Here is a 20,000-nt window from a genome sequence, read left to right on the forward strand (position 1 = left end):
AGGAACAATAAACAATGATACGATCGTGCACAAACCCTTAGTGTGTGTGTGTGTGTGTGTGTGTGTGTGTGTGTGTGTGTGTGTGTGTGTGTGTGTGTGTGTGTGTGTGTGTGTGTGTGTGTGTGTGCTGACTAATACACACATATAGGAATAATAATACGAAATGACAGACAGACAGACAGACAGAGACAAACAGACACAGACAGACAGACAGACAGACAGACAGACAGACAGACAGACAGACAGACAGACAGATAGCAAGTCCAGTAGAGGGTCATTTATGGAAACATTCATACAAACAGAAACATACGTACACACAAACATACATACATACATATATACATACAGAAAGAAACACAGACAGACAGACAGACATGCAGACAAACAAACAGGCAAACAAACCCGCAGACCTCATGATGGAAAACCTACAAACGCACAAACAAAGACATCAAACAGTGTAGCTTACAAACAAACACACACACACACACACACACACACACACACACACACACACACACACACACACACACACACACTTTCTAATTGGACAAACGAAAATAAGTAATTAATTTTATTGCAGGAATTAGTGGCAATTAATTATAAAGAGACAATAAATAAATAAATAAAGTAAAAATTTTAATTCAGTCTAACTAACAATGCCCTTATCCAGATTTATCCTCCTCTTCCTCCTCCTCCTCCTCTTCTTCTTCTTCCTCATCCTTTTTCTGATGATTACTGTCACCTCCCTAACTTCCTTCCTTCGTTCCCTTCTCTTCTTGCTTACTCGTTCCCGTTCTTCCTTCCTTTCCTTCATTTCCTTCTTTCTTCATTTTTTTCTTTCCCTCACTATCTCATTATCCTTTACCTCCCCATCATTCCTTCTTTCCTTCCTCCCTCTCTATCTCCATTTAATCTTTTCCTCCACTATCAATTTCCTTCTTCGCCTCATCTTTCTCCTTCCTTCCTTCCTTCCTTTCCTTCACTCACTCAAGCTGACCTTCACTCCTCCCTCCCTCACTCTGAAGAGAAATGTCCTTCAACTTAAGTCTTTGGAGGAGGAAGAAAAATAGTGTTTCTTTATAATTATCAATGGTGTCTTCTTTCCTTCTTGAATATGTGGACGGCAATTTTTGTGTGGTTGGAGTGTGTTAAAATACTTCACTTTTCAACTTTCTCAGGCGTCGGTACACACACACACACACACACACACACACACACACACACACACACACACACACACACACACACACACACACACATACACAATGATGACGTAATTTCTCCAGAAGGATTTTTCTTGGCAAGGTAATTCTCTCTCTCTCTCTCTCTCTCTCTCTCTCTCTCTCTCTCTCTCTCTCTCTCTCTCTCTCTCTCTCTCTCTCTCTCTCTCTCTCTCTCTTCTTTCCTCCAATTTCGACTTCTCCTCCTGACCTTTTTTTCCCTCGTCTTTTTTCCCCTCAATTCGCACCTAACACTTTCCCTTTCCTCCTTCAATATTTACTCCTTCTTTCCTTTCCCTTCATCATTAGTTTTCCCTTTTTTCCCTCATCCATCATAATCCAGTCATCCACTTATCTCTTCACCCTTCCTTTCATTTCCCTCACTGTTTCCCTTTCTTTCCCATCATCATCATCGTTTTCTCTCCCTCTCGCTTACTCAGTCACCCATTAATCTATTTTCCCCCTCTCTTCTTTTCCCTCATCGCCATTTCCCCTCTCCTTTCCTTCCTACCCTTTTCTCAAACACTCCCTTTTCCTCGCTATCCAATATTTATCTCTCCTTTTCTTCCCTTCATCATTATATCATCTTTTCTTTCCTTTCCATCATCGCCCTTATCTTTCCCTCCATTATTGCATTTTTTCGCCTCTCTTCTTTCCCCTCATCACTATCTTTCCCCCTTTTTTTCCCATCATCACCCTTTTCTTTCCCTTACGCTAACTCAGTGATCCATTAATCTAATTTTCCCCTCCCTCTTTCCTCCAGACACGGACTTAGGCTGGGAGGAGAGGGGCCTAAACTCCTCCAGCTCCTCGGCAGAAGAGGGAGAGAAGTTTTTCATCACAAATCCAGCAGTGGAGCAGAAGAAGGAGGAATGTGATGAGCTGCATGCACAGATCCCTCTCCCTGACCCTGCCCTGGGTGAGTACACGTAGCTAACCCTTCACCTGCTAACCCTTCACCTGGTAACCCTTCACCTGGTAACCCTTCACCTGGTAACCCTTCACCTGGTAACCTTTCAGTGTGATGTGTAAAACTTTAAGAGACTAGACAAATTCATGGGTGGAGGTGATATAGGTGTAAAGAGGTAGGCGTGTTTCCTACAGGGACTGCCACGTGTAGGTCTGGTGGCTTCTTGCAGTTCCCCTTATTTTTTTATGCTTTTTATATAATTTGTAATGACATAACCCAAGAATCACCAGGAAGAAATGAAATACGTACGGAGAAAGAAGAATGAGACTAGAATGAAGAAATGAAGAATGAAGAAGGTAGAAAAAATAAATGAGGAAAGATGGCACTAAAGACACTGTATTAGATGCTTATATGCACACAAAAGAAACTTAATTGAACAGCTAGAATTTCCAATGTGTAATGTGCAATGCTTAAAGGTGGCTGAAGAACAAAAAGAAATGTCTAACAGTGGTCCGTGATTAAGAAACCAAGGGACAAAATAACATTAGCATTATCGTAAAGGACAGAATGTTAAGGGTACCAGTGAAAGAAATGAATAAAGGTACTAATTAGCTCTTGCATTAGTGTGGATAGAATGCTGAGGGTACCAGTGAATCAAATAAGTGGAAGAGCAGGTTAGTTCAGAATTAGCATTGAGGTTACTGACAGAATATTGAGGTTACAAATAAAAGGAAATGAGTGAAAATACTGGTCAACTCTTGCATTAGTGTGAAGAGAATATTGAATTACCAGTGAAAGAAATGAGTGAAAGTACTAGTCAACTCTTGCATTAGTAAAGAGGACAGAATATTAGTGACAATGAGCGGAAAGTCTTTAGAGAGAGAGAGGCAGCGAGGCAATGAGATGAGAGGCATAAAGTTAACAAGATCAGAAGAGGCAATTAAGTGATTACATGGTGACTAGTTAACACAGAGTCAATTCACAGGCCTTCCTTACCTGACTTGACACTTTAAATCACACGTGAATGAAGAGGTCACAGGTGTAAAAATCAAGAAATCACATTAATTTTCTCTTCAAGCAAGCCGAGATGTGACATGAGGCTAATTGAACAACAGGTAAATAAGGTGCAGTGCTACGTAACTGTAATTAGGTCAGTTCATGTGTGACGTGATTTTAATTAACTTACATAGGTGCACAAGAGATCCCGGGACACCTGGCGTTAATTAACCTATAGACGAATATCTCAAGATGACACGTGATTTTAATTAACGTGTCCTGAAGATCGAAAGTTTTTTTTTTTTTTTTTTTTTAACTAGACCGTGCTCTGCTCCTCGAACTCATCATTACCCTTGCAGCGCGTCACGGGAAGAAAGAGACTGGGAGTACTCGATAACATCCGTTCATTGGCTCACTGATTAAATTTCTTCATGGTAATTCAAGGCTTTCACTCATACCAGATTCGTATCAGTGAAGGAGCAAATAAATAGATGGATGAGTGGATAAATAGATAGATGTAAAAATAAAGAAAAAAAGAAGGAAGGAAGGAAGGAAGAACGAAGGAAAAACAGAAAGAACGAACGAAAGAAAAAAGAAAGGAAGGAAGGAAGGAGAAACGAACGAAAGAAAAAAAAGGAAGGAAGGAAGGAAGGAAAGAAGGAAGAAAAACAACCAAACCAGCATCCGAAAGTAGGAAAGAATGAAGGAAGAAAAGGAAAAGAAAAAAAGAAAAGAAGGGAAGACTGCTAGAAACTGATAAAAGAAGAAAGAGCTACGCAGAGAGAGAGAGAGAGAGAGAGAGAGAGAGAGAGAGAGAGAGAGAGAGAGAGAGAGAGAGAGAGAGAGAGAGAGAGAGAGAGAGAGAGAGAGAGAGAGAGAGAGAGAGAGAGATAAAGGAGAGAATGTTTTTGAAGAATGAAAAGTGAGAATTACGATACAGGTTGTGATAAAGAGGGAAGGAAGGGACAGAATAAACGAGAGTGGGAAGAGGAAAAGGCGAAAGAAAGAAAGACAGAGACGTGGGAGGAATTAGGATGAAGGAAGGAAGGGGAAAGGTTGGCGATAAGAAGGAGGAAGAGGGGAAACAAGAGGATGGAAGCAGAATAAGAACAAATAAAGAGTAAACATGGAGAGGAGAGAACGAGAGATAAAAGGAGAGAGAAAGGCAACATGAGATAAATGACGAGACACACACACACACACACACACACACACACACACACACACACACACACACAGAGAGAGAGAGAGAGAGAGAGAGAGAGAGAGAGAGAGAGAGAGAGAGAGAGAGAGAGAGAGAGAGAGAGAGAGAGAGAGAGAGAGAGAGAGAGAGAGAGAGAGAGAGAGAGAGAGAGAGGAAGAAGAAGAAGAAGAAGAAGAAGAAGAAGAAGAAGAAGAAGAAGAAGAAGAAGAAGAAGAAGAAGAAGAAGAAGAAGAAGAAAAAGAAGAAGAAGAAGAAGAAGAAGAAGAAGAAGAAGAAGAAGAAGAAGAAGAAGAACATTTGCAGGTGACGTAGTAAAAAATAAAAGAATAATGAACACGAAAAACAACAGGAAGGGTTAAGAAGAGGAAGAAGATGAAAAAGAAGAAGAAGAAGAAGAAGAAGAAGAAGAAGAAGAAGAAGAAGAAGAAGAAGAAGAAGAAGAAGAAGAAGAAAGAAAGAAAGAAAAAAAAAAAAAGAAAGAGAAAAAAGTAAAAGAAAAAGAAAGAAGAAACAGAGAAGGAAGAAAGATAACAACAAGAAGAAAAGAAGAAGGAGCAAAAGAAAATAAAGAAGAATAATGACCATAAAAAAATAATAGGGTAGGGGATGAAAAATTAGGAGAGAACATGAAGACTGTCAGGGAGGACAAAGAGAAGAATGAGGAGGAGGAGGAGGAGGAGGAGGAGGAGGAGGAGGAGGAGGAGGAGGAGGAGGAGGAGGAGGAGAAGGAGGAGGAGGAGGAGGAGGAGGAGGAGGAGGAGGAGGAGGAGGAGAAGGAGGAGGAGGAGGAGGAGGAGGAGGAGGAGGAAAGAAATGAAGGATAAACAACAAGGTGAAAAATAAATATAACAAAAAATAAAGGAATAAGAAAAAAACGAAATAAAAGTTGAAAAAAAAGGAAATAGAAGCATCAAATAACGATAAAAAAGAGAAGTAAAGCATAAAGGGCGATAAACAGCAGGAATAGAAGGAAAAGTGATGAAAAGGAGATAATAAAAAAGAGGATGAAGAGAAGAGTTGGGCAATAAAGGTGAAGTGCAAAAGGGCGCCAGATTCGAACCACGGGAAAAGGAGAAATTAAGGAGAAATAAAAGAGAAGATGAAAGGAAGGAAGGAATGGAAACAAAAAAGAAAAAGAAGAGAAGCTTACACAAGATACGAAAAAATGGCCACCACCGCCACCACCACCACCACCACACTACTACTACTACTACTACTACTACTACTACTACTGATTTCCATTTCAACTACTTCACCTTATAAAAATTAGATTAATGAAGGAACAGTAGTAGTAGTAGTAGTAGTAGTAGTAGTAGTAGTAGTAGTAGTAGTAGTAGTAGTAGTAGTAGTAGTAGTAGTAGTAATGGTGCTTGGTTAGTAAGGAAGGAAGGAAGGAAGGAAGGAAGGAAGAAAAGAACTAATGAATGAATAGAGGAAGGAAAGAAAAAAAGGAAGGAAGGAAGGAAGGAGGTTAAGTTAACGAAGAAAACAGAAAGACAGGAAGGAAAGAAAGATAAAAAAAAGAAGAAAATAAAGAAAGAAATGAATAAGTGAATGAAGAAAGGAAGTAACCTAACCACATACTCACCAAAAAGTCAACCTCGACAAACCCAAACCTCATTCATGCATTCCCTACCTAAATATAACCACTCCTCGTTTTCTTCCCCAACACACACATAGAAAACGTAGACCAGCGCCAAAACTCCTGCCACGTAGGTTTTTTTCCCTCTCCTTCTTGTCACCTCGTTTTATTTTCCCTATATCTCTTTTGTAACCTGGATATATTGGTCAGGATGGATGAATCAGCTGGGGGATTGTAGGGTCGGGTTGCGTAATGGTGGTGGTGGTGGTGGTGGTGGTGGTGGTGGTGGTGGTGGTAAGGTAAATAAGATAGTGTCTCTTTTATGAGGAAAAATGAAGGGAAGGATAAAAGGAAACAAACTATTTTTTTCTTTCCTTTCTCTCTCTTTTCTTCTTTTACTTTACGTCAACAAAGTACAAGACGAAGGAAGGAAGGAAGGAAGGAAGGAAGGAAGGAAGAGGGGGAGAGAGAGAAAGAGAGAGAGAGAAGATGAAAAAAAGACGAAGAGAGAAGAGTAAGGAAGAAGATGCAAATACAAAAATAATTAGACAAGAGAAGGGGAACAAGAGAAGAAGGGAAGGAGGGAGAAATAGAGAGGGAAGAAGGGAAGGACTCGAGGAAAATGGGTGGATGTCTAGAGAAAACAAGAAAAAGGAGGAGGAGGAGGAGGAGGAGGAGGAGGAGGAGGAGGAGGAGGAGGAAGAAAAAAAGAAGAACCGAATGAGACAAGAGATAGGAAGGCAAAAAAGGGAGGAAGGGATGCTGGCTGGGAGGGAAGGAGGGAGGGAGGAAGAGAGGGGAGAGAGGAAGGAGGGAGAGAAGAGAGGGAAGGAAGGAGAGGTAGAAAGGAGAGAGGAGGAAAATATTATGGCATGAAGGTCCCAGCAGGTGTTATGAGTATATTTCCCTCACACAGGTGGTAATTAAACAGGTGTGAGAAAGGGGAAGGTGAGACGGGGAGAGACGGCGAGAGACTGACAGAGAAAAGAAATAAATGGGGAATAAAGTAAAATAAAAGATAAAGAAAAAAATAGTTGGTCTTACAATGAACGACGAATTAAACACAACAGAAAATGAGAAAAGGGGAAAAAAAGAGATGGGGAGAGACTGACAGCGGGAAAGAAAATAGGAAATATAGAGATAGACAAATAAATGAGAAATATTAAGACACTTTATCAACAGCAAATTGAACATAGAAGAAAAATAAAAAAAATAATAATAAAGAGAAACAGTGAAAGACAGGAAAGAAACAGGAAATATATATAGACAAAATGATAAAAAAAGACATTTATTATTAACATAGAATTGAGCACAGGAACAAATAAGATTAAAAATTGAGAGAAAAGACAGAAGAGGATAACGAAAGCATAGAGAATTAATGAAAAGATCGAGTAAAACAAACCTAGCGAGATTAAAGGGAAAAAAGGAAGGAAAACAGGTCGAAAAGATATATATATAAATGATATGATAAGAGATAGGCAGAAGCAGAATAGCAAAACAGATAAAAAAAATTAAAAGAAACGAAAAACAGACGAAATTAACATACAAAAAAGGAAAACAAAATATGTAAAGGTAAAATGATAAAACTTAAATATAGAAAGACAAAAAAAAAAACACAAAATTAGCTTAGAGAAAATTAACATACGAAAATAGAAAACAATATGAAGAGGTGAAATGATAAAACTTGATTACAGAAACAGGAAAAAAATTAAATAAACTTACAGAAACACACACACACACACACACACACACACACACACACACACACACACACACACACATGTAAAGACAAATATGAAATAAAATAAAAAACTAAACAAAATAAGAAACACCAACTTACCAATAACCAAACAAACAAACAAACAAACAAAACAAAACAAATAAGTCAGATTACAACACCTGGGACACCTGACGACCCCACACAGGTAAGAAAAACACGCAACCACCTCTCAACCAATGAACAGGTAAACACAGCTAACAGAATCATCCAGCCAAGGTGTTAAGAGAGAAACAGCTCAATAATTCTTAACCAGACAATGAAGAAACGCAAATAACAGCAACATGTGGTCAAGGTCAAGGAAAAATAACAATATAATGAGATCGAGAGTGAGCGTGTAAAGAGGCAAGGAGAGATTCAAGGTTAACACGAAAATACACGAGGGAAAAACACGAAAAAAACAGGGAAAAAAAAACACTGACTTAAGAGAAAAATGGACCACAAAAAAAGAGAGAGAGAGAGAGAGAGAGAGAGAGAGAGAGAGAGAGAGAGAGAGAGAGAGAGAGAGAGAGAGAGAGAGAGAGAGAGAGAGAGAGAGAGAGAGGAAAAACAAACAAGGAAAGAGGAAATCTTGCAAAATGGAACAAAAAACATGAATGGAAGTGAATGGGAAAGCAAACAAACAAGCAAACACACACACACACACACACACACACACACACACACACACACACACACACACACACACACACACACGAAGTCAAACAAAAACATCAGTAAAAAAATAAAAGAGGAAAAACAACATTACAGAATTACGAAATAAAAAAATAAATACAACTAAATAAAGGAAAATAATAGAAAAATTAAAAGGAGAAAAAAAATAACTGATTAAAATGAAGATTGAAATTTGCTTAAAAGAAAGAAAGAGAAGAGAAGGAAAAGAAAAGGAAGTGAAAGAAGATTAAGAAAGATGGAAAGGTGACGGAAGGAGATATGGAGGAGGAGGTGGAGGAGGAGGAGGAGGAGGAGGAGGAGGAGGAGGAGGAGGAGGAGGAGGAGGAGGAGGAGGAGGAGGAGAAGTGACACATCTAAGTCCGAGATAGTTTACAAGTTTTATCTCTCTCTCTCTCTCTCTCTCTCTCTCTCTCTCTCTCTCTCTCTCTCTCTCTCTCTCTCTCTCTCTCTCTCTCTCTCTCTCTCTCTCTAATACTCTTAAAATCTTTCCCACCTCCCTCTATTTGATTATATTTTCGATTTTTTTCTCATTTTCACTCTATTTATTCTCTTTTCCTTTATTCCTTCCTTCTTTTCACCTTTGGCTTTAATGTGGTGGAAATATAATGATGTTTTGGACAGACAGACAGACAGACAGACAGACAGACAGACAGACAGACAAACAGACAGACAGACAATATTATCTTTCTTCTCTCTTAGTCTTTTATCCTTTCAGTTTATTTTTATCTTTCCTCTTTCCCCGTTTCCGTTTTCTCCTCTTCTTTATCTCTTAGTTTTTATTCTTGTGCTTTTTCTCTTTTCTCCTCTTCCTTCTTCTGTTTTTTTTTCGTCTTCTTCCTCCTCTTCCGACTCAAAATCGTCCTCATTTTCTCTTTCTCCTCATTTCTCATCTTCCTCCTTTCCTTTTGTGCATCATCATCATCATCATCATCCTCACTTTCTTCTTCTTTTCTTCTTCCTTTCTTTTTTTTACAGTTTCCATTTACACTTTCGTAATTCTCTTATTATTTATATTTCTCCTTGTCTTTATTGTTCTCTTTTATTTTCTTTCCGCTCCGTCGCCATCCACGATACGCTTTAAATTAACTCTCTCTCTCTCTCTCTCTCTCTCTCTCTCTCTCTCTCTCTCTCTCTCTCTCTCTCTCTCTCTCTCTCTCTCTCATGCAATAGTTTCGATTTTTCATAATTCTTTATTTCCCTTTCATTTCCTCTCTACCAGCTATTATTTCCTTACGTAAAGCCCCCCCCTCTCTCTCTCTCTCTCTCTCTCTCTCTCTCTCTCTCTCTCTCTCTCTCTCTCTCTCTCTCGCTCTCACATCTAACGACTCTTTAATCTTTCCTTGCCCATCTTTTCACGATAAGCCCTTTTCTTCTCCTCCTCCTCCTCTTCTCTTCCTCCTCCTCCTCCTCCTCCTTCTCCTCCTCCTCAGTATGGGCCTGGCAAGACACCTGAGTCGGGCCGTGTCAAGGTGCGGGGCGGAAGGTCTTACCTGGCTTAGAGAGATGGACAGGTGAGGCAAGAAAAAGAAGGAAAGACAGGCTGGGCATCTATATGGGAAGACTTTAAAGGGCTGACCTGGATAGACGTATGGGGAGCTGAAGCGAGATGAAGGGAGATGGGGAGGCTAATGTGGAAGGCGTGTATGGGTCTTTTTAGGGTTATGATGCTTAAGGGAAGATGATGGTGAGGTTGGGTGTGATGACGGACTGGGAGAACGCAAGATTGATAAGAAAGGTGTGGGAGCTAAAGGATATTTTTTTCCAAAGGTTTAGTGATGAGTTAAAGGGAAGATGAGGATGGTAAGGAAGGGTTTGAGGGGAAGGTAAGCGGGTGATGTGGATGTTGTTGATGCTGTGATGATACACTGGGAGAGCACTGGACTAATAAGGAAGACGCGGAAACTGAAGGATTATTTTTTAAAGGGACAGTGATGAATTAGTGATGAATTAATTAAAGGGAAGATGAGGATGCTGCAGTGTGGATGTGATGATGGGCTGGAAGATGAACACTGGAGAGTAATGTGGGAGGGTCGTGGAAACTAAATATGTTTTTTTCATAGTTAGGACGAGTTAAAGAGAAGGTTCGATGTTCGTGTCGTGTTGGATGCTGTAAAGATGAACAGAAGTGAAGAACATTTCAGAGCAATACTGTAAAGGGATGGGAAAAATAATATATAGGTTTTTAAGACATTGTTATTATTAGAGTTATGAAAAATGGGGATGAAAGGGAAGAGGAAAGGTTTCAAATGACGTACGAATAATCATAGACAAATGTTGAGAGTAATAAAGAGATGAAAACATAACGTGTAGGTTGTTAAGACTGGTATTACAGTTGTAAAGTGAAGATATATGACAAGATGTGGTGCTGGATGTTGTGAAAAGGGATGGAAAGAACAGTTGGGTTAATAAAAGGCAGGAAATAAAACTGTAGCTTTGTTATTTCTTATTAGAGTTGTATAAAGTGGAAGAGGGAGAGAGAGAATGCTGTGGAAATAATAAGACAGAAAAAAAACAGCGTAAAGGAAGGAGAGGAGAAAGACGAATAAGCAGAAAGGGAAAAAAACAAGAAAAGACCATAATTCTGAGTATGAAGAACAGGAAGATGAGGAAAACGAAGAAGAGAAAGGAGAAAGGATTGGGAAAAGTGAAGATGAAAGGGAAGGTGAAGAAAAACTAGGATTAAAACAACTAGCTTAATAAAAGGGATGAAAACTGAACATGTGGGTTAAAGAGTTATCATTAAAAGAGGTGTGAAAAATAAAATGATACGAAAATAATCAAGAACAGCGCACACTAATAATTAAATAGAAACTGAAGGTGTATATTGTTAAGGGAGATTACTAAAGGACTGGTGGGGAATTGAGATGAAAGGGAAAGCGGAAGGCCTTGATCGCTGTGAGGATAATAAAGGCGAGGAACAGTGAAGACCAAGTTAGTACAAGTATCTTTAAGGAATGTACGCAGACTTGGGGAAGAGTTTAAGAGTTTGTGATGAGTTGAGAAGTTGCGATGGAAGTTGGAGACTGCTGGATGCTGCGAAGATGAGCAAGGAGATAAAAGAGGAGACTAAAGGGGTGGAAGTGTTGCATGTAGATTTTTAAAGAAGAGATGGAGAATAAAGGAGGTTTGCTAGAGGCAGTGATGGGCTGAATCAAAATGGAAGGCGATTCTCTTCGAGTGCTGAAAGATGAGGAGAGGTGAAGGAAAACAGTAGATTAAAAGATAGTAGATTAAAGCAAGTAGTTTTTGAGGAAGGTACAGAGTTTTTAAGAGGCAGTGATGAGCTGTGGCGCGGAGATGGAAGGGGAAGGTCTTTCTATACGCCCCGAGGTGAGCAGGGGATGAGGGACAAAGGAGATGAAAGGGGTTTAGTAAAGTATGCAAATTGTTAAGGAAAATGTGAAGACTGAAGGTATATACATTTTTAAAAGGCTGTGATGGGTAAATAAACTGAGATACTGTAAAGATGAAGAAGGAGAGGAAGATGAGGGATACTAACAAATAACGATAAAAATATAATGCTTAAGTTCTCCTGGAAATTATTGCACTTAGAAGGGTTTTCCGAAAGGGTTATAAAGTCAAGAAATTTAAAAGTAGGGTAGAGACTCTTAAGCAAGGGATGAAGAGCGAAGAAAACGAACTGCCCAGAGTGAAGGTTTTACGAGTAGCTTTGAGGAAGGTGTGAAGATTAACGAAGGTATTTTCTAACCCTTTGACTGGCCAGCATTCTCGTTCAGCGTAATAAAATCGTTTGGTGCAAGTGTAGAGAAACAATATAGAAAGATGGTGAGTAATGAGTAAATTGAATCTTTAAATGCCTATCGTTCTATTTCTACCCATTTAAACTGTCTATGGTTACTGAAATGAATAAGTCTTAAGATTTTGTGAAGATAAGCTGAAGATAAAATGAAGAGGAGGCGAAGACAAAATCATTTAAGGAATTGCGCATATTGGAGGTAATACACGTAGTTTTAAAGTAGATGTGAATATTAACAAAGATATTTTTAAAGTAGTCTGAGAGTTTAAAAGTTGAGATTCTGTAAAGATAAACTGGATGAAAAAAAAAGAAAAACATGGAAACTAACATATATTGAAGGAAAGTTTCTTAAGAGATTATTAGAGACAAGCTGAGTTTTTTTTTTTTTTTTAAAGGGCTGAGAGGAATTGACATAGAAAATGGAAGGTTCTGGGAGGAAAGCAGATGGAGAGATAAGATGGAGAGGAAATGAAATGAAGAAATAGTACATGGAAGGTGTAAGATTGTTGTTGTTGTTATTGTTGTTGTTGTTGTTGGTGGTGGTGGTGGTGGTGGTGGTGGTGGTGGTGGTGCTGCTGCTGCTGCTGCTGCTAATGTTGAAAAAGAAAAAGAACAACAACAAAAGCAGCAACAACAACAACAACAACAACAACAACAACAACCTCTCCTCCTTCTCCTCCTCCTCATCATCATCATCATCATCATCATCATCATCATCATCATCATCATCACCATCACCACCATCTTTTTTTATAATTGGCTGTAATGAGTTAAGTAAAAAATGAAAGGTGGACGGTGGAAGGTGGAGACGAGTGTGGATGCTGCAGGAAGTGGAGATGACCTGGGAGTTTAAAGGAGATGTGGTGATGCCGGAGAGACTAAGAAAATGTGGTTTTAGTTTATAAAAATGATATCTTTACTCTCTCTCTCTCTCTCTCTCTCTCTCTCTCTCTCTCTCTCTCTCTCTCTCTCTCTCTCTCTCTCTCTCTCTCTCTCATTTTCTTTCCTTATTTTGATTTTCTCATGTTCTTTTTTATAATTCTTCCTTCCTTCCTCGTTTATGTTTTTTTCGCCTCTCTCTCTCTCTCTCTCTCTCTCTCTCTCTCTCTCTCTCTCTCTCTCTCTCTCTCTCTCTCTCTCTCTCTCTCTAATGGCGTCTCTTTCTCCGCCATAATGATATTTTCTCTGTTCTTAATGAAGACGCTTTCTCATCTTGATTTAATTATCTTTTTTAATGTTTCTGATATATTCTCTCATTCCTTCACAAGTATTTTTTTTTCTTCACTATCTCATTCATGTCTTTTAGTTCTTTTCTTTTCTTTTTTTTTTCTTTAGGTTCATAATGACCATCAGTAATTTTTTTTTCATCTCTCTTGTTTTTCTTGCCTCGTTTGTATGTTCTTCCATTCTCTCACAAATATATTTTCTTCACTATCTCATTAATTTCTTTTCCTTTCTTCTTTTTCTTCATAATGGCCAACAACATTTTTTTCTTCATATTTCTTGTCTTTTCTCTCTCTTCTCTTTATTTTCTTTCATTTATTTCCCTTGCGTTTTGTTTTTCCTCTGCTTCTTATCATTTTTACTTTTATTTTTTTCCTAACAATGAACGTATAAAGCGTGCATAATTAAAGTAAGTTTCCTGTTTCCTTTTTTTTTACCCTCGTGTTTTCCTTCGCTCCTTTGTTGCTCCGTTCTATTCACTCGTGTCTTTATTGGCTGCTCATTAATGTTCTTGTTCTTTTTTTTGTTTTGTCTTGTTTATTATTATTATTATTGCATTTCATCACCTATTGTATTATTGTACCTATTAAAACTCCTTCTTTGTTATTATTTGTACACCTTCTCTTATTGTTGCTTCATTATTTCTAAGTTCTCAATACTTTTCTATATCGTTTCATTATTTCAACCCCTTTCTTCTTCTTCTTCTTCTTCTTATTCTTCTTCTTCTTCGTCTTCTTCTTTTTATTATTATTTAGTTTTGTTTATCTTATCTACTTACTAATTTAATTTTTTTATGCATTAATTTCACAGTAGGTAAGAAAGAACTAAAATCAGGTTGGGCTATATTAAGTTACGTTGAACTGGGTTAGGTTAGTTACATTAGGTTAGGTTAAGTTAAGCAAGGATAGATTAAACTGGGTTAGGCAAGGATGGATTAGGTTAGGTTGGGTTAAGTTAGGTTAGGTTGGACTAGGTTACGTTAGGTTACATTAGGTTAAGTTAAGCTGGGCAAGGATAAATTAAGCTGGGTTAGGCAAGGATGGATTTAGGTTAGGTTGGACTGGGCTACGTTAGGTTAGGTTAGGTTAGGTTGGACTAGGTTACGTTAGGTTACATTAGGTTAAGTTAAGCTGGGCAAGGATAAATTAAGCTGGGTTAGGCAAAGATGGATTTAGGTTAGGTTGGACTGGGCTACGTTAGGTTAGGTTAGGTTTGGGAGAGTTTATCAGGTGGGAGAATACTTCGGTGAATTTTATGGATTGGAGTTCTTTTTTTTTCTAATGGAATGTGCAGTTATGATCAGAAATCGAATGACATACCTCTCTCTCTCTCTCTCTCTCTCTCTCTCTCTCTCTCTCTCTCTCTCTCTCTCTCTCTCTCTCTCAACAGTAAACTTGACACACGATCCGAAACTTGCATGAAAAGCAGAGAGGGATTGCCATTGGTGAATACAACTTCCAGATGGCGCCGTGAATCTCTCTCTCTCTCTCTCTCTCTCTCTCTCTCTCTCTCTCTCTCTCTCTCTCTCTCTTAGTCTTGCAGTTCCTTCTATTCCTTTTAATTTCTTTTATATTCCCTCTTTCCTTCCTTTTCTCCCTTCTTTCATTCGTTTATTTGTTCTTCTCTTTATGTTCCCTCTTCCTCCTTTTTTCTAACTTTCTAAACACATCCATTTTTTTCTTTCACTCTCTCCCTCTCTTCCTCCTTCAGTTTTCTGCATCTTTTCCTTTTCTTTGCGCTTCTTCTCCCCTTTTTCCCTTCTACTATTTTTTTTTTTCACACTCTCAACATCTATTTTTATCCCCTTCACTTGCTTCCTTCTTTCCTTCTCTTATTTCTTCGTTTTTTTCTTCTCTTTCCTTCTTCCTTCATACATTCTCTCTGCCTTCCTCTCCCTCTCTATCACGTTTCACAGTCCCTAATCATTATTTTTACTCCTTTTCCTTACTTCATTGTTTTTTTCCCTTCTTTCCTTCTATTTCTTTCGTAATCTGCATTTTTCCCCGTCTCTTATGTTTCTTTTCCCTTTATTTCTCCCCTCTTATTCCTCCCCTTCACTTTTTCCACGTCCTTTCCCTCTCTCCGTCATCCTCCTCCGTCCTTTTCTATGCCCTCTTCCAGCCTGTCAATTTCCACTATTTCTGTCCTCTCTCTCTCTCTTTCTCAAGTCTCTCTCAAGTACCTGGCCACTTTCATTTCACACCTGAGCTATGTGCGCTCGTATCACCTGGCCTTGTCTCATTTAGCGTGTTATTGGCGCCTCGAGTGTGATAGCGGAGGGCCTTGTTTGTCCTTGTCTTCCTCGTAAGCGCGGCGGGAGAGAAGGAGAGAGAAGGAGGGAGAAGGAGTGAATGTGTCGGTGTGTTTACGTCGCCTCGTCCGTCTGGCAGTCTGGCAGTGAAGGAGCGTGTTGTGATGTGTTTTGTTTGTCTCCTTGCAGTTGTCGTACGGTAAAGGTTTGTTTTTCTTGTTTTTGTCGGTGTTTGTTTGGGTTCGTGTGGTGTGTTTGGGTTTTTGTTGTTGTTGTTGTTTGTTGTTTTGTTGTTGGGTGTTTTGGGTGTTCGTTTGTGGGTATATGTTGGGGTTGTTTGTGCTTGTTTTTTGTTTGTTTGCTTTTTTGTTTGTTAGAGTCTGTTTGGTTTGGTTTCTTTGTGTTTTTGTTCGTTGAAAAGTATGTTTGTTTGTTTGTGTGTGTAGGTCTCTCTCTCTCTCTCTCTCTCTCTCTCTCTCTCTCTCTCTCTCTCTCTCTCTCTCTCTCTCTCTCTCTCTCTCTCTCTGTGATGGATTAATAGGTTTAGATGAATGGAGGAATAGTTGAGGGCTGAAGTGATTTCTCTCTCTCTCTCTCTCTCTCTCTCTCTCTCTCTCTCTCTCTCTCTCTCTCTCTCTCTCTCTCTCTCTCTCTCTCTCAATTCATGTATGTATATGGAGGAATTGCATATCACTAACCCTATTCACTCTCTCCCCGAGGCTTTGCTGTGGCAGTCTTCCATCTCCATATATGTGTGTGTGTGTGTGTGTGTGTGTCGTCATCCCTTCCCTGTCACGACCCCTGCTATCAATCCTGTCAATATCTCTGCATACACTTCTCTATGGGTCGTGATCTCATACACTTTTCTCATACGGATAATTCTTCAAAGGTTACAGAAATGGCTGATTGGGGTCTACTATCTCTTTTCTTTCTTTCTCTCTCTCTCTCTCTCTCTCTCTCTCTCTCTCTCTCTCTCTCTCTCTCTCTCTCTCTCTCTCTCATTTGATACTAGAATCCCAGATAAGTGATCACTATAATCATGAATACACGTGTCAAAACGCCATGAGCTTCCTTCAGATGCGATAAGTCAAGTTTTCATGTGTTTTTTTTTCTTTTTATCTTTTCTCACTGACACTGAAGCCCTTGTTAACTGTCACCAAAATCATGAAATTATTCCTGAAAACTCTAATACAAACTTCTTTAAGCGTCCCTGGGATGAGTGCTCGGGTTCTGAAGGGGCCTTAAACGTTTCGAGGCAGGGTACGCAATCCTTATTAACCCCTCTTGCTGTCATAAAAACACCCTTGAAAACATTATCTTCCACTAAAGCCTGCTGGAAATAAAGAGAAGACACTGGAAGAGAAGACACTGGTTTTTACTCACAAACACAACCTTTATCACGCTGTCATTACTCACTACCATAAAGAAAAGACACTGAAAGGTTGAAGAATACAGGTTTTTACTTACAAACAACCTTTTATCAAGCTGTCACTGACATAAAAAAACAACCTTGAAAACTCCATCGATTTCCACTGTAGCCTTTTCAAAATAGATCAAGGTAAGACAATGGAAGAACTAAGAATTCAGGCCCATATAAACACACAGCTCTTTATTTACAAACACGATCTTTATTAACCTGTCACTACCATCATAAAAAAAACATCCTTCAAAACTCCATCAACTTCCACTGTAGCCTTTTCAGAATACTCCACAGCAGGGATAAGAATAAGGGTCTTTATCTACAAACGCACTTACTGGAAACATATTCGCAGTTATGTAGTGATGACAAAAGGGGATTCTGAGAAGGTTCCAATATGTTTTCTTTCAATATTCCGTCAAAAGGTGTCATTATATCCCTTTACTAGGAAAAACAGGGAGGATGAGGGGAAGGAGCCGAAGAGAAGGGTAAAAGGAGACAAGGTAAAAATAGGAGAGGAAAGAAAAGGATATTTGGCATGAAAACTTGAAAGGGAGGGAAGGAAGAAATGAGGGAGAGGAGGAGAGAATAGAAGAGTAAGAATATGATAGAAGAAAAGGATGGCAAATCACGAAAGAGATGGAAGGAAGAAAAGAAGGAAGGAAGGATGCAAGGAAAGATGGATTAGGAAGAGGAAGAAATATAAAAAGAAAAGGAAAAGACGAAAAAGAGGAATGGTACTGAGACGAAAAGAAGGAAGGAAGAAAAAGAAGGTTGGATGATGGAAGAGATGAAAGAGGAAGGAGGAGGAGGAGGAGGAGGAGGATGAGGAGGAGGAGGAGGAGGAGGAGGAGGAGGAGGAGGAGGAGGAGGGCGACAGAAACTCAAGTTCATAACACTGTTTTCTTTACATCAAGGTCATCACAGCTTAACGCCTCTCTCTCTCTCTCTCTCTCTCTCTCTCTCTCTCTCTCTCTCTCTCTCTCTCTCTCTCTCTCTCTCTCATTCCTTTCGTTTCCTTTTCGTTTTCTTGCTTTTTTCTCATTTTTTCGTGTAGTTTCATGTTTTTTTCCGTTTTATTATTAATGTATTTCTCTCTCTCTCTCTCTCTCTCTCTCTCTCTCTCTCTCTCTCTCTCTCTCTCTCTCTCTCTCTCTCTCTCTCTCTCTATCCTTGGCGCAATCCTTCAACTTCTCAACAATCACAAATCTATTTTTTCCCTCTTCTATTTCTTCCTCTTCTTTTTCCCCCTTCCTTTTTTTTTCCTTTTTTTTTCCCCCGTGCCACGTTACGGAAATAAATCACGCCAGGCACCTTGTTTGTTTTGGTATCGCTTGTAGAGTTTCCCTTCTTTTTTTCCCCCTGCGTTGTGTGTTGTCTTGTCTCGTCTTGTGTCTTGTTTTGTATCTTTTGTCTTTTTTTCCCTTTTCCCTGTACTGTTTTTTTTTTCCCTTTTGTTGTTATTTCCTGTGTTTTGTGCTTGGTACAGTTCTGTTTTTGTGTTCTGTTTTCCTCGTTTGCTGTGATTTGTCGACTGTGTGTGTGTGTGTGTGTGTGTGTGTGTGTGTGTGTGTGTGTGTGTGTGTGTGTGTGTGTGTGTGTGTGTGTGTGTGTGTGTGTGTGTGGTAATGAAGGTAAAATCCAATAGTAAATGAATAAATAAATACATAAAGAAAGAATGAATGAAAGAAAGGAAGGAAGAGACATAGGCAGACGAACAGACACAGAAAGAAAGAAAACAAAACAAAAAAATAAAGATATAAAAAAAGAAAAGAGAAAAATTATACAGTTAATACAGTAAAATAAGAAAAAAACACAAAGAAAAACAAAAGAAATTCAAACCCCCAAAAAATAAAAATGAAAAAAAAAAAAAAAACTCAGCTAAAAAAAATGATTAAAATTGCAAATAAGATCAAAACTTCAAATAGATCAGTCACAACCCGCAGCTCCACTTCTTCGTATCAAGGTGTCACCAGTATACCCCCCTTCGTTACCTTCTACAGCAAGAGAGAAAGCAATTCAGACAGATCTCTTTACTGGGGACCTCAATTCTCGTTCCCTTTTACAAAACTGAAAATTAAATAATTACCACTGTGCATAATTCCTTCTCTTTGTTCTTAATTAAACTACAGGTGTGCTAGGAGAGGTGGTAAGGGTATTAACAAGGGTCATAGCCTGTCTGCATCATTTCGTCTCTATCTCTATCTCTTTCATTACACCGAATTGATAGTAATGTTTCGTGTGAGTGTGAGCGTGGTGGGTAGGTGTGAGTAACTGTAAGTATGTATGTGTGACTGTTGAATAAGTGTATGTGTGTGAGTAAAGATGAGTAAATGTAGGAATGAGTAAGTAAATACGAGTGTGGCTAATGAATAAATGTGAATGACGATACATGAATAAGTGTGAATGTATGAGTAAATGTGTGTGTGTCCTTAGATACGTAGATATGTCAGGCGTGTATGAGGTAGGCTTGCGCAGGTGTGGAAGGGTTAAATACTCAGGTAATCTTCTCTTATATGATCCTTGACTGTGTGTGTGTGTGTGTGTGTGTGTATGCTTCGCCTCGCCTCGATTCATTTCGTCTCGTCTCGTTTCGTCTCTCGTCTCGATTCGATTCGTTTCGTTTATCTCTCTCTCTCTCTCTCTCTCTCTCTCTCTCTCTCTCTCTCTCTCTCTCTCTCTCTCTCTCTCTCTCTCTCTCTCTCATATTCGATCCACTTCCGTCATCTCTTTTTCTATTCATCAGTCCATCTCTCTCTCTCTCTCTCTCTCTCTCTCTCTCTCTCTCTCTCTCTCTCTCTCTCTCTCTCTCTCTCTCTCTCTCATTTCCCCCTCTTCTTCACTTTTTCCATCCATCCCTCTTTCCCTTCTCCTCTTTATCTCCTAACATCCCCTTACCCTCTCCCTCTCCCTCTCTCTTTCCCTCTCCCTCTCTCCCTCTCCCTCACAAGGACATCCCATGGGCTATATTTTGCTTGTAATACGTG

At 39.2% G+C, this 20,000-nt stretch overlaps 1 protein-coding gene and 1 long non-coding RNA gene across 7 annotated transcripts in view; one reads left to right on the forward strand and one right to left on the reverse strand.

Moving 5' to 3' along the window:
• The window catches only part of LOC135089301 (calcitonin gene-related peptide type 1 receptor-like), a 236,893-nt gene that overhangs the window by 94,720 nt on the left and 122,173 nt on the right, over window positions 1–20,000 (forward strand). For all 6 annotated transcript variants that reach the window (XR_010261445.1, XR_010261446.1, XM_063984803.1 and 3 more), the window contains exon 2: window positions 1,984–2,139. Coding sequence is in view for 4 of the 6 variants with exons in the window: in XM_063984803.1 (XP_063840873.1) it covers window positions 1,984–2,139 (156 nt within the window). In the remaining 2 variants the exon portion in view is untranslated. The remainder of the gene's footprint in view (window positions 1–1,983; window positions 2,140–20,000) is intronic.
• The window catches only part of LOC135089302 (uncharacterized), a 122,743-nt gene that overhangs the window by 57,412 nt on the left and 45,331 nt on the right, over window positions 1–20,000 (reverse strand). The gene's annotated exons all lie outside the window — the stretch shown is intronic.

This window comes from Scylla paramamosain, chromosome 32, assembly GCF_035594125.1.
Source record: "Scylla paramamosain isolate STU-SP2022 chromosome 32, ASM3559412v1, whole genome shotgun sequence".
In the NCBI taxonomy this organism is placed as follows: Eukaryota; Metazoa; Arthropoda; class Malacostraca; order Decapoda; family Portunidae; genus Scylla; species Scylla paramamosain.